This window comes from Gopherus flavomarginatus, chromosome 3 (assembly GCF_025201925.1).
Source record: "Gopherus flavomarginatus isolate rGopFla2 chromosome 3, rGopFla2.mat.asm, whole genome shotgun sequence".
Classification (NCBI taxonomy): Eukaryota; Metazoa; Chordata; order Testudines; family Testudinidae; genus Gopherus; species Gopherus flavomarginatus.
Window position 1 is genome coordinate 240,939,324 of NC_066619.1, and position 12,066 is coordinate 240,951,389.

General features: G+C 36.0%; 1 protein-coding gene across 4 annotated transcripts in view; it reads left to right on the forward strand.

Annotated features, from left to right (window-relative positions):
• The window catches only part of PDS5A (PDS5 cohesin associated factor A), a 173,020-nt gene that overhangs the window by 67,931 nt on the left and 93,023 nt on the right, over positions 1–12,066 (forward strand). For all 4 annotated transcript variants that reach the window (XM_050947361.1, XM_050947358.1, XM_050947359.1 and 1 more), the window contains 5 exons: positions 4,133–4,336; positions 4,581–4,667; positions 5,754–5,851; positions 6,324–6,450; positions 11,550–11,630. In XM_050947361.1, the coding sequence (XP_050803318.1) occupies positions 4,133–4,336; positions 4,581–4,667; positions 5,754–5,851; positions 6,324–6,450; positions 11,550–11,630 (597 nt within the window). The remainder of the gene's footprint in view (positions 1–4,132; positions 4,337–4,580; positions 4,668–5,753; positions 5,852–6,323; positions 6,451–11,549; positions 11,631–12,066) is intronic.

A 12,066-nucleotide genomic window follows, 5' to 3' on the forward strand; every position in this document is an offset into this window, starting at 1 on the left:
GCATTATATCAGGGCAGAGGTGTATTAAGTATTTCCAGGATCCAAGTCTTAAATGTGAAGGAATATTTTTGGTGTCTCTGTAAGACAAATATTGTGTAAGGAACTGTTGGAGAGTCTGATAGTTTTGTGGTCTAATTCTGATCCCAGATATTGTGGATAGTTGTATCATCATAATCTGTGTGGAATATCTGATTTTACAAAGTATTCACTGATGTATGTAAAGATCCAACCAAGCTGTTCATGTAGTACCCAAAGACCACATTCAATATCAGGGCCCCAGTCCTGTAAATTTTCAAAATTTATGAAATTTGTATAGGTTCTTGACTTTCTTCTGTTCATTAGAAATGACACATATGTCGCTAAACTTATGTTGTATTTAATATCTTAATGCAATTAAAAACTAATTTTTCTTCTGTGTCACATGGTTAGAAAACCATTGTTCTATTTGTAATAGTGGAACTGCCATACAGATTAACAAGAGGGAGTAAACAGATAATTTTATGCAATATCTCCATCAACCACAATGGGTGTTTCGCAATAGAGTGCACCCTTCTCCCTCCCCCCCCCAGGTAGTTTTTTGCATTACTGAAATTTAAAATCTGTGTAAAAGAAATGGGACTAATTTATTGGATTATATCAAATAGAATATAGTTAGATTTAAATAAATCTTTCTTAATGATAATTCTGTTTATCTTTGTATGTGATGTTCTGATCTGGAATTAATATAGAGGGTTTTCTCATATTATTAAGTACTCGTTTATATGTTTGTATTACAGTAGAGCCTAACAGCATTATTCATAGACAAAGACCTCGTTTTGCTACGCACTTTACACACACACAACAAAAAGATGGTTTCTGTCTCAAAGAGATTGCAATCTAAGTATAGGACCAGAGACAATAGATGGATGCAGAGAGATTGGGGAGTAAAAGGCAACAAGGAAAATGTTTTGGTCAGCATGGCTGGCAGTGGTCTCTGCATACCAATGGCCTAGCCATTGTCAGTGTTTATTATAGGCATCATGGAAAGGGTGAGTTTTAAGGAGGGATTTGAAGGAATATGTTGGATAAAGCATGAAGGCAGTTGTTAGAAAAATTACTAGGTGGGAATGGAGGCTGGTCTCATGGGCTGATCAGAGGTGGGGATTGACTTCTTGATACTGAGTGAGAAATGGTGGGTTGAAAGTAAAGACAAGTAGCTTATCTTCAATGTAGTAGAAAAAGGGGAGTCACTGATGGCATGCAAAGAGAAGGAAGGGTGACCTGCCCAAGGTGATGGGTTAAGAAAATAGTCTTTGCAGCAGCCTTCTAAATGGATAGAACAAATGAAATTGTTTGTCCAGGGTGAAAAAAAGAATGTTGTAGTCAGTGACTACAAGATGAGGAGACTGGACAAGAGTTTTAACTATGTAAATGGCTAGGAAAGTCCATATCTTAGAGAGGTTATGCAGAGACACTACAAGATTTAGACGTAGCCTGAATATAAAGATCCATAAGAGGTCCAAGTCAAAGGCCATGCCCAGGTTATGGTCTGACAAACAGGCAGGATGGCAGTGCTGCCCACAGATAGGAAGTGGCAGGTATGGGATATGTGGAGGGAAGATTAAGAGCACTATTTTAGCCAAGTTGAGCTTGAAGTGACAGCAGGATATCCATGAGGATGGGAGAGATACAGGCTCAAACTTTAGTGTGGACAGGAGGAGACGTGTCTGGAATAAAGAGAGATCTGAGAGTCTTCAGCATATATAAATTAGCTGAATTTTTGTTTGTTGATGAGATTATCCAAAGATAAGGTGTAGAGTGAGAAGAGAAGGGGGACCCAGGATAGAGTCCAAGGACTCTTCACAAAAAGTTGGAGGTAGGGGATAAGGAGGATCCAACTTATCCTTCTATCCTAGGGTCTTAAAACAAGGTAGTTAATACCTATTGGCTAACATATTTTAAAAATACACATTTTATACTACTGTGTAGACAGGCCTTGAAGAAAGGCATGGGAGGAAAGTAAATAGGAGCTTGTCAGATATAGCAGAGCCAGGGCTTGTATCTGTCAGGGAAAGCAGGTCAAATTACTCCCTACCGCTTTATCAAACCCCCGCCCCCCAGAACTTTGCCCCTATGTTGTGTTAGTATTGACCCATATTTTTACCTCTTTAAAAATGATGGGGTCAGGGAAAAGTGAAGACAACCACCGTTTGTAATTTGTCCAAGATATCACAACAGATTTGTGGCAGAGGCAGGACCAGAAACACTTAATCTTGTACTTTAACTTACTAGATCTTGCTGCTACTTTTGTGTTATCTATATAAATAAAATTTTATTCCAGCTTCTGGGAAGGACAAGTGATTTGTGATGCTATGCCAGAGTGACTGTTGTCAGTATAGGATGTGAGGAGGTTTTTTTTGTTGAGAGTTTTGCTTGTCTTAATGATGGTTCTGAAGGTAGTTACAGAGTATATTTATGGAAACAGGCCAAGAGACAAGCTTTCATCAACTGGAGGTGATGAATAGAATTTGGGCTCTCATGGAGGTCAACCATAGAGCTCTTTTTGACTAATTTTAGGTTCCCTTTTGCATTTGACAACTTTCAAAAGTCCCTGCAGTAGGGGCTGGCTGATGGGGAAGTTAGCTAGCAGTTCTGTGAAGATTAGAGGAGGCTGAATCATTATAATACTGAGAGGCTTGGTAGACAAACTGATTTATTTTTTTTAAATTTGTTTTATCTGCTACACTTAAAGCTGGGTTCCACAGTTTCAGGAAAAAGAAACAGCAATACTTTCATATCACCTTTTTAAGCAGTGGCACATTTAATAACTGAGTAGCCACTTCATTATCATTCAAAATGGCATAGTTTCAAAAGAATTATATATAGTTAAATACAAAAATGTATTTCTAATTGTCAGCTTTGTAAACTCAGTCTGGGCTTTGAAAGTCAAGCGGGGTTCTTTCCTTCTTGTGCATTACCAGTAATAAAGGTCCTGTAGCCTAAATTATATCCTCAGGATCTATGGTTCTTTCTTTCTATTTTTATTTCTGGGTTATATGCCCTTTATTACTGTGGTATCCGAGTGCTTCACACTCTCATATGTTTATCCTCACAATACCACTGTGAAGTGGAGAAAAACTGTTATCCCCATTTTAAAGATAGTGAATTTAAGCACAGAGTAACTAACTTGCCCAAGGTCACACTGGACATCTGTGGCAGAGTGGCAATGAACCTGTATCTTAGACTAATGTCATAGCCACTGGACCACCCTTCCTCAAAGGTTACATCTTTTGCAACATCTTTGTCTCCAAACTATGCCTTTACTTAAAACTGTACAACTCCATTGCATTCAGTAGGATTGCACCGGCATAATAAATTGGAATTTAGTAAATTTTGTTTACAATGCACAAGAGTGAATGGTGTCTAGCTCAGTTTCTGCTAGTTGTGCTAACAGGAATAAAAAGCAATGCACATTTATTTTTGTCACTTAGGTAAACAGATATGACTCTGAATACATGCAAGTTACAGATCTGTTGAGTAAATAGTCTCAGACACAAAGCTGAGACCCTCATCCCCTCTCTGGCCCATTTACACTAAGTAAAAGGGCCAGAGTGGCGTAAAGGAACCTTAAAAACCTCGTATCTGGCTGGGGAAGGATTCTGCTGTAGGTTTTGCAGAAGTCAAACATAAGGTTGCCGTCTTGGGCCCTCTTCATTAACCCTTGCATAGGGGGTGGGCAGAGGTGGAGCCACAGCACTTCAACCTATAGGGCAACCCCAGCAAAATAGTGCTGCCTAAATTACACTGGAGCAGGACTGGGAGAGTGAAAAAGTGGCTTAGAGCTACCATAGGCACGCCTCTCCTCTGCCTGGGCTACAAATTTTTTGCTGAGCCTGAGGTTTATTCTGTGCTTTTGGCCGTATTTGTGAGGACTTTTTAAGAGTTAACTTAACAGTATCAAGTTCAAAATATCTTTAAAAGTCATATGTCTGTTCTGCAACATGTCCTAACCAGGAAGTTATGTTAATGCTAATAATTAGGCAGTAAAATAACTGTGGATAGTATTGCTTCCTTTTAGAAAGCATTATTTAACAATTATGAATGAAAGTAGAAAGTGGATTAAGTCTTTTTTCCCCTTTTCTTTAACTCTTAGATGGTAGTAAAAACCTTCATGGACATGGACCAGGACTCAGAAGATGAGAAACAGCAGTATCTCCCTTTAGCCTTGCATCTTGCATCTGAATTCTTCCTCAGGAATCCCAACAAAGATGTGCGTCTCCTTGTAGCATGTTGCTTGGCTGATATATTCCGAATCTATGCTCCAGAAGCGCCATATACATCCCATGATAAACTTAAGGTAAAATATCCTTTTAAAAGAAGCCCTTTTCCCCATCTAATTCTCTTGCAGTTGAACATACAATCAAAGGATCCATCACACATTTTATTATATTAGAGTTTTTTAATATACTGACACTTAGGTTTATTAAAGAGACGTTAATTAAGTACATTCAATGAAATTAATTTGAATGAACTCATAATAGCTATGTCAGAGGATTATTATGTATGTTTTTACATTTTATTTTATCCTTTTTGTTTTACAGGACATATTCTTGTTTATTACAAGACAGTTAAAAGGCTTGGAGGACACTAAGAGCCCCCAATTTAACCGATACTTTTACTTATTAGAGGTAATATAATTATTGGACTTTTAATAGACCATGTCTGCCCCATAACCCTATGAAGTGTAATCAGACTTTACCTGTATGTGACAGCCTGTTTAGGAATTCTTTGACATGCTGTAGAAATTATATCATCATGAATCAGGTAAAAGTTTAATTATTGCTTCTCCTGTGTTATGGCTCAGTTTGACTTATTAACTATGTGCTAAGCACAGTGTTGCCCATAGTTTGAGAAGCAGGATAATATTGCACCTCTACCCCGATATAACATGAATTCAGATATAACATGGTAAAGCAGCTCTCCGGCAGGGCGGGGCTGTGCACTCCGGAGGATCAAAGCAAGTTTGATATAATGCGGTTTCACCTATAATACAGTAAGATATTTTGGCTCCTGAGGACAGCGTTATATCGGGGTAGAGATGTACTTGTTTTAAATTTTGACTTTTAGTCATGATTAGCCATGTCCGTAGGAGCTTACATAAAAAATTAGCAAGGGTTTGATTCTTTCAGGTGTGTTATTTGCGAGGCTTCATTCGCACAACAGTTTTTCCCATGTTATGAAATTATTTCAAACACAGGTTGAACTGCAAATATGTTTATGCTGGTCATTGGGAAATGAATATAAATGTTGGCTAAGCTGATTTACAAATCTATTTGCAAGACAAAAATGTCTTTAAAATGGTTATGTCTTGTACATACAATCAGGCCATGACTGTGTGCAGAAACCATTTTGTAAAGCTTTAAATGAAAAAATGCTTCATGCCTTGAGAGAGAAGATAGCATAGATGGATAGCCTACAAGCATGGCTATACTAGCTGACTTTACAAGCTGTATCAATCTGCTTTTGCACATATGAAATCGGGTCAGTCCTTAATTAGTTTTCATCATGATTTATTATTTTTATTTGTATTATAGGGCCCCATTGTGCTAGGCTCTAATACAAACATAGAGACAGTCCCCGTCCCAAAGAGCTTGCAGTCTAAGTTGTGTAGTGTGACTTTTCTTTTATATTTTAGTTAGCAAAATTTAGACATATGTTACTTAGATTGTAATTTTATTATTGTGAGTGTTTTATTATTATGTTTGTTTTTATAGAATTTAGCTTGGGTTAAATCTTACAACATCTGCTTTGAGTTGGAAGATTGCAATGAAATTTTTATTCAGCTTTTTAGGACTCTTTTTTCAGTCATCAAGTAAGTTGAATTATTTTAATATATATTATCAAAATATCCTTGGTTTTTGAAACTTTGTCTCTGTAGAATGAGTTCTTCATTCAGTATGTAAATAAATACATAGATTTATAATAGAACTAGTTTTCAAAAAGGACATTTTGTGAGCAGCAAATAGTAGAACAGTATCTATAATATTTCATTATACATGTGCTCTGTCTGAAAAGCCTAAATTACTTAGTGACACTAGAAATAATTATATCCTGCTCAGATTCAATTATCTTTAATTTGTATGTGTTCTGAGACTTATATGACTGAGGCAGACCAATTTAAGTAATATATTCAGAATTCATAAATGTGGAAAGTATGGGTCAGTGAAAGGTGAACTATCTTAGTTGTTCATCCATTTATTCTTTAAAATCTGCTAGCACATGAATTTTCTTGGCCACTTGGGTGTCTGGAAGTTTAATTTTAATCACCTTTTTTATCTTTTTAGCAATAGTCACAACCAGAAGGTACAAATGCACATGCTGGATTTGATGAGTTCTATCATCATGGAGGGTGATGGAGTAACTCAAGAGCTCCTGGACTCCATTCTCATTAACCTCATTCCTGCACACAAGGTCTGCAAAGTAAAATACAGTGACAACATATAAAAATGTGTTTCAGCACAACCATGGTATTTGTTTTGTTTCCTTTGTCTTGTTACATTTCCCTGTCTTCGGACATTCTGTACCATCCGTCACAGCTGTCTTTTTTACAGTCTTGCAGCAAAGGATTGAAAACTTCCTTTTGGGAACCCATTAATGTCATTCCTAAACTATATGTAAAGTTTTCACCACTGACTGACTTAGGCTACATGCTACCCCAAGAGTTGTGCTCTGGAAGACCAAGACTAAGACAAATCTCTTGCAGGCTTGCTGAACTATCATTTTTAAAACTTTTATATTTTAATATTTTATTTTTATTGAAAAGATTTGGCATATTTTGATTTGTTATGCAAGTGAATGATAGTAGCAGGGCGTATCCTATCAGGCATCAGGACCTGCTGTTTGCCTTAGTTTACGTTGTCAGTCAAACTCTCCTCAGCGGATGATCTTCCATTAACTCTTCCCTTCTGGATATTGGTTTATTAACAGAACATTTAACTCACAGCAGGACTTCCAACCTTTTTCCATGGTTCCAGTAGTTCTTTCCAGCCTCGTCTCTGGGCTCAATAGTCTTTCAGTTCTTCGGTGTCTGTGTAGCCCTCCCTCTGATGCTTCAGAATCTTTATATAAGCCCTTCCCAGCGGAGGGTTCTTCCCCTCTTGGCCTACTTTCCTACAGGTGTCTTAGGTGAGGCTTCTCCTCCTAGCAGGCTCCTATTGTCTTTCAGGTCTCAGTCCTCAGGCCCTCTGCTTGGGAGCTCTGCAGAATTATCACAAACTTGTCCTCTCTCCAGCAGGCTCTCTGAACTCTTACTATTACCTAATCTCCAGGTTGAATTTATAATTTGTAATCTAGTCACATGATCTCCACTTGAACTCTTATGTCCATCGACTGGAAGGTAACTAAATGAGGTTCAGGTGAGCATAAGGCCAGCCTTGGAACAGGCACACTGGGATACACATGTATTCTGGGGCCAATGCCCCTATTACATTGACCAATACAATTACCTTGAAGAAATGCCTGTGCTTTTGCATTCCTTTCCATAGCTCTTATCTGTAAATTTCAGCCATTAGCTGCAGCTAATGAGCTGTATCAGTGCTGGGCATCCATTGCCAGTTATTGATTAGTTAAATTCAAATAATCAGAAATTCTGGAGGCACTAGCTGTGGCTCTGTAATTAAAGTTGAGTTGAGATTTCATATGCATAAGGAATACAGAGCATTCTCCCCAAAATGTACAACACTTAGTCTCTGTTCACATGACAATTTTTAAAGAGAATTTATAAATAAATCTGTTAATTCATTAATGAGTTAAAATTGCCATATTTAATGATTTTAGGAAATCTGACTTTCAGTATCAGACCTATTTTTTCCCAGATGATCTCAGTAAAGAATAAGAGGCTCTTCAAACTTCCTATATAGTTAAAACTCCCTGAAATCTTATGCATAGACCACATTTAAAGATTTTTTTTAAGATTATTATTTTTTTGCTGCTGTTCTTCATAATTTCCTGTGTGTTCTTCAGCAACGAAGTGAAGAAAAATTCTCTTCAGAGAAATCCAGAAAAAACTGCCTTATTCTAAAATGGCTGCCATCTGTTCTCACTGGGACTGTTTCTCTAGAATAAATTTACCAAAGATGGCCACTGCTGTTCATCTGTTCTTCACAGTGCTCCTTTACACCTCATGACTGCATGAGTGGCTACCATGTTCTGTGAGGGCAGTTTGGCTTCACTCCTTCAGGCATAATGAGACGTGCTCATCATGTGGGTTCATTCTCGTGGAGAATAATGAGATGATGGCCTGTGGTCTCAGTCTTATTCAGAACAATAAGAGTTAACCATTTTGAAAGTGGGCATGTGTTTATAAGTTTGTCTGAAGAAGATTTTGTTTTCCATCCTCTCTTGACAGATTAAGTTTCAGTTATGAAAAATAACGGCAAAAACGGCAATCCTAAGTATATATTTTTAAAAACCAGCTTGCGCCAGAGTGACTCATGAAGGAGAGCTGGGAGAAGGGTGCAGGGGGATGTGGGGAACAGGATGTGGAAAGCAGGCGGTAGGGGGAAATTGGGGTGTACACTTTGCCTGACCACTGCTGGTTTGCTCAAGAGAGCAGTACAAAATCTTACTTGAGGGGCTAGTACGCTTGGAATGCTTGTGCAGACTTAAGTAATGTAGACAGAGTATACTGGTGAATCTGATCCTAAAAGATAAAATACTTTATTTCAGGTTGATAGTAAATACCTTCAAATCAGTAGTAGTAATACATGATAGCAGTCTCGTTGGGTTTGTTGTTTACTGTTCATGTATGAAATTAATAATTTTTAAAAAGCCAGGAAATTCCCAGGTAAAAATTGTATTGATATGGAGTTAAAGCTAAGAGTAGTGTGAGTAATGTAGGGTAAAAATAATTACTGGAATGTTTTAATTATTCCCAAATTAAGCATTACAAATCCAGGAAATTTAGAATTAATTTTAAATTAAAATATGTTTAGACATAGAAATGTACAGTTAGGGCACCTAAACAACCATAACTCTGTCCTGTAGTGACATCAGATTTCTTTCATTTTTCTCCCCCTAATGATTTTAAAAGTAATTTCAGTCTAATCTGGGGCTACAAACACAATTATGCATTAATCATAACTGCATGCTTATTGCATGTTGTCAAAATAAATGGAAGTTTAAGGCATTCAGAGAAATTGGAAAGTAGAATTGGGGTCAATGCCATACATTCATTAATATTCTGTAGAAGATATTTGAATGTTTTCTTTTTATTTATGAAATTGTCTATGGGTAATAGATCTACCTATTAAGCAATGCAAGGAAACCAGCTTTATTTTTGTCCATGATTTGTTCTGTGAAAAAAGAATTCTACAATACTTTTAGCTTTTGATACTCCTGAGTCACATGGCTGTTTTTCCACACCTTGTATAAATGTTGCTACAAGACACATTCTGTATGTCAGAAAGTCTGCATATTTTAAGCAGTAGTGCAACTTTTCTCACAGGAAACATTATCAAAGGCCTTATGAAGATAGGTGATGCTTATCCAGTAGTTTACAGTATATTTTTAAAATTCTTCTCTCTGATCTAGATCTTCACTGAAGTAATTATGTTCTGCCTTCAGAGAATTCCCTAATTCTGCACATGATTATATTAATTGTCTGGCCATAGGTATGTAAATTAGAGGCAAACTAGCACAAAAATTGTATTTTATTCTCTTGCACAGAACATTTTATAATACTTCAAAATGTATGCAAAGCAACTGAACAATAATAGTTCTCTGTTACTACAGAATAATGGTACTGAAATTGGCCAGACTATTATTATTTTAATAGAAGTTCTGCTCATGTGCGGAGAGCAGAAATTTTATATTTCTTGTGTTATGTCCCATTTTGCTATGTGTTACAAGCTGGTTTGCATGATATAAGATTCTACTTGCAGATCAGTTGTTTGTTTCAAAACTTTAGTATTCACACACTTAAAAAGCAAATAACTTAAATAGGGCAACCCTGCAGAAAAAATGGGATAAAAATATATTTATACCTGAGCGTGAAGTATAGTGTTATTTCTACGTTGCTTCCAGCTTTATTTTTCCTTAATCAGTAAAGAAGGCTTAATAAATATAAATGTGATAAATCATTTCAAGAGTGCAAAGTAATTAATCTTTTTTTTTTTTTTAAACTGAGCTCTTACATCAAGCTGCTCATTAATGGCGATTCACTAACTGTTAACGTGGTATACACTGGGCCCACGTACATTCAGTTGCTCTGAAAATAGGAAAAAACACAGTATGATTTTGACTGTATAATGTGTAGCAGATCAATATATTTTTAAGTTTGTAATGTAAGTATATAATAGAAATTTGTTTTTTTGATAAAGTAAGATTTTTGAGTAATAAGTTTTATATTGCTTTTCCCCTCTCTAGTGTATAATCTCTAGGGATGCTAAGATTGTCACTAAACTATGAAATAATGAGGCATTGTAAGTGATGTAATGTTGTGCATGTGTGTTGTCTGTCGTGTCCCCCTACCCCCTGTTCTTACAGTTGAAGGGATGCTATCAATTTGATTAAAAAACAATCTTTACAGATGTAAGGGTGTTTTGTCTCTCCTGTTGATTTTTATAGGGTTTCTTGTGTTAGGGAGAGACTGACTTCATATGCCCAGTAAACAAATGTAAAAGAATAGGGGTAAAATAGTGTTTTGCCAAGCCTTTCAGTTACAGGTGTTATTTGTAACAAGTCATAATTTTCAGACTAATGATTTTCATATAGACAGTATCCGTTTACATCGAAGTTAACAAAACTCTTTGTATGGTGTCTGGGTACGTTAAAAGTTTTTACTCACTTTTTAAAATTTTGCAAGATAGTCTCCTTTGGGCCTGAAATTTTTCAAGCCTAAACTCAGCTCAAAGAACTTTGAAAATTCCAGCTTATCATGGAAACTGAGGGGTATAGTGCCTTTGCTAAATTTGAAAATATTTTGACTATAGAATTATAATAATTTGGAACATGCCCTGTAGAAAAATCCTTGCTGGTTTACAAGGTTGAAAATTATCCCTCTGCAGAAGACTTGTAGAAGGCTGATCTTCTTCACAAGGGTAAATTTTCACCACAAGTGTGCACTTGAAAATTAAGTGCTCAAAACACAGCCTTAAGATTTTATGCTAGAACAGATTTCCACCTTATGGCTAATTTGGTGTTTGTTAGTTACCAAAGTGGGAAGAACATGAAATGGAAAAAAAATTAATCCAATATTAAGCATGGCAACTACACTCAATTACAAGTATGGCGAGTTCTTAATGAAGGAGTGAGGGGTGTTTAGCTTCCAGTTTAGTTCTGTTATGAAGTGTTCAAAATGTTTTTAGCATATTCTAAGTCTGGAGCTGTGTAATTAAATTAACATTATGGAGCTTTGGTAGTTTTGAGAATAAGTAGGTTGGTTTTATAAGACCCCTTTCTAAAAACATTTTTATTCATGGTTTTGGTTAAAAGAAAAAAAAATTAAAAGATACCTTTTAAAGTAAACTGTATCTCTTTTAAGTTTGATTTTTCTCCTTTCTTTATTCCAGAACCTTAATAAACAAGCATTTGATCTTGCAAAAGTCTTGTTGAAAAGGACTGTCCAGACTATTGAAGCATGTATTGCCAATGTATGTAACATATACGTTAATATACTCTCTATATAACTCCAGTTACCTAGTAATTGTTTGTTTGAAGCAGTCAGTACTATAATAAGTACGTTTTGTAACACAATCACAAAATATTATCCTTATTTTCAAATTAAGGTAAATCTTAAAAAAAGTTGCTATATATTAATTTCCATGTTAAAGAAACAGATCAGGAGTTTGATGCTTTTAGAAGCCTAATAAGTGAAGAAATCACTTAACTTTATGCAGGTAGGTCTAAAGTTAAGCATCTAACTCCACATTGTTAAAAATAAGTGGCCTGACTTTTATATGTACCAAGCACCCAAGACTTATATTTAAATCAAGGCAGTTGTAAATGCTCCATACCTTTTGGAAAATCTGATTTTTTTAATTTAGTGCCTAGTTTTAGGCTTAAATGTATAAAACTATGTGATTTCTT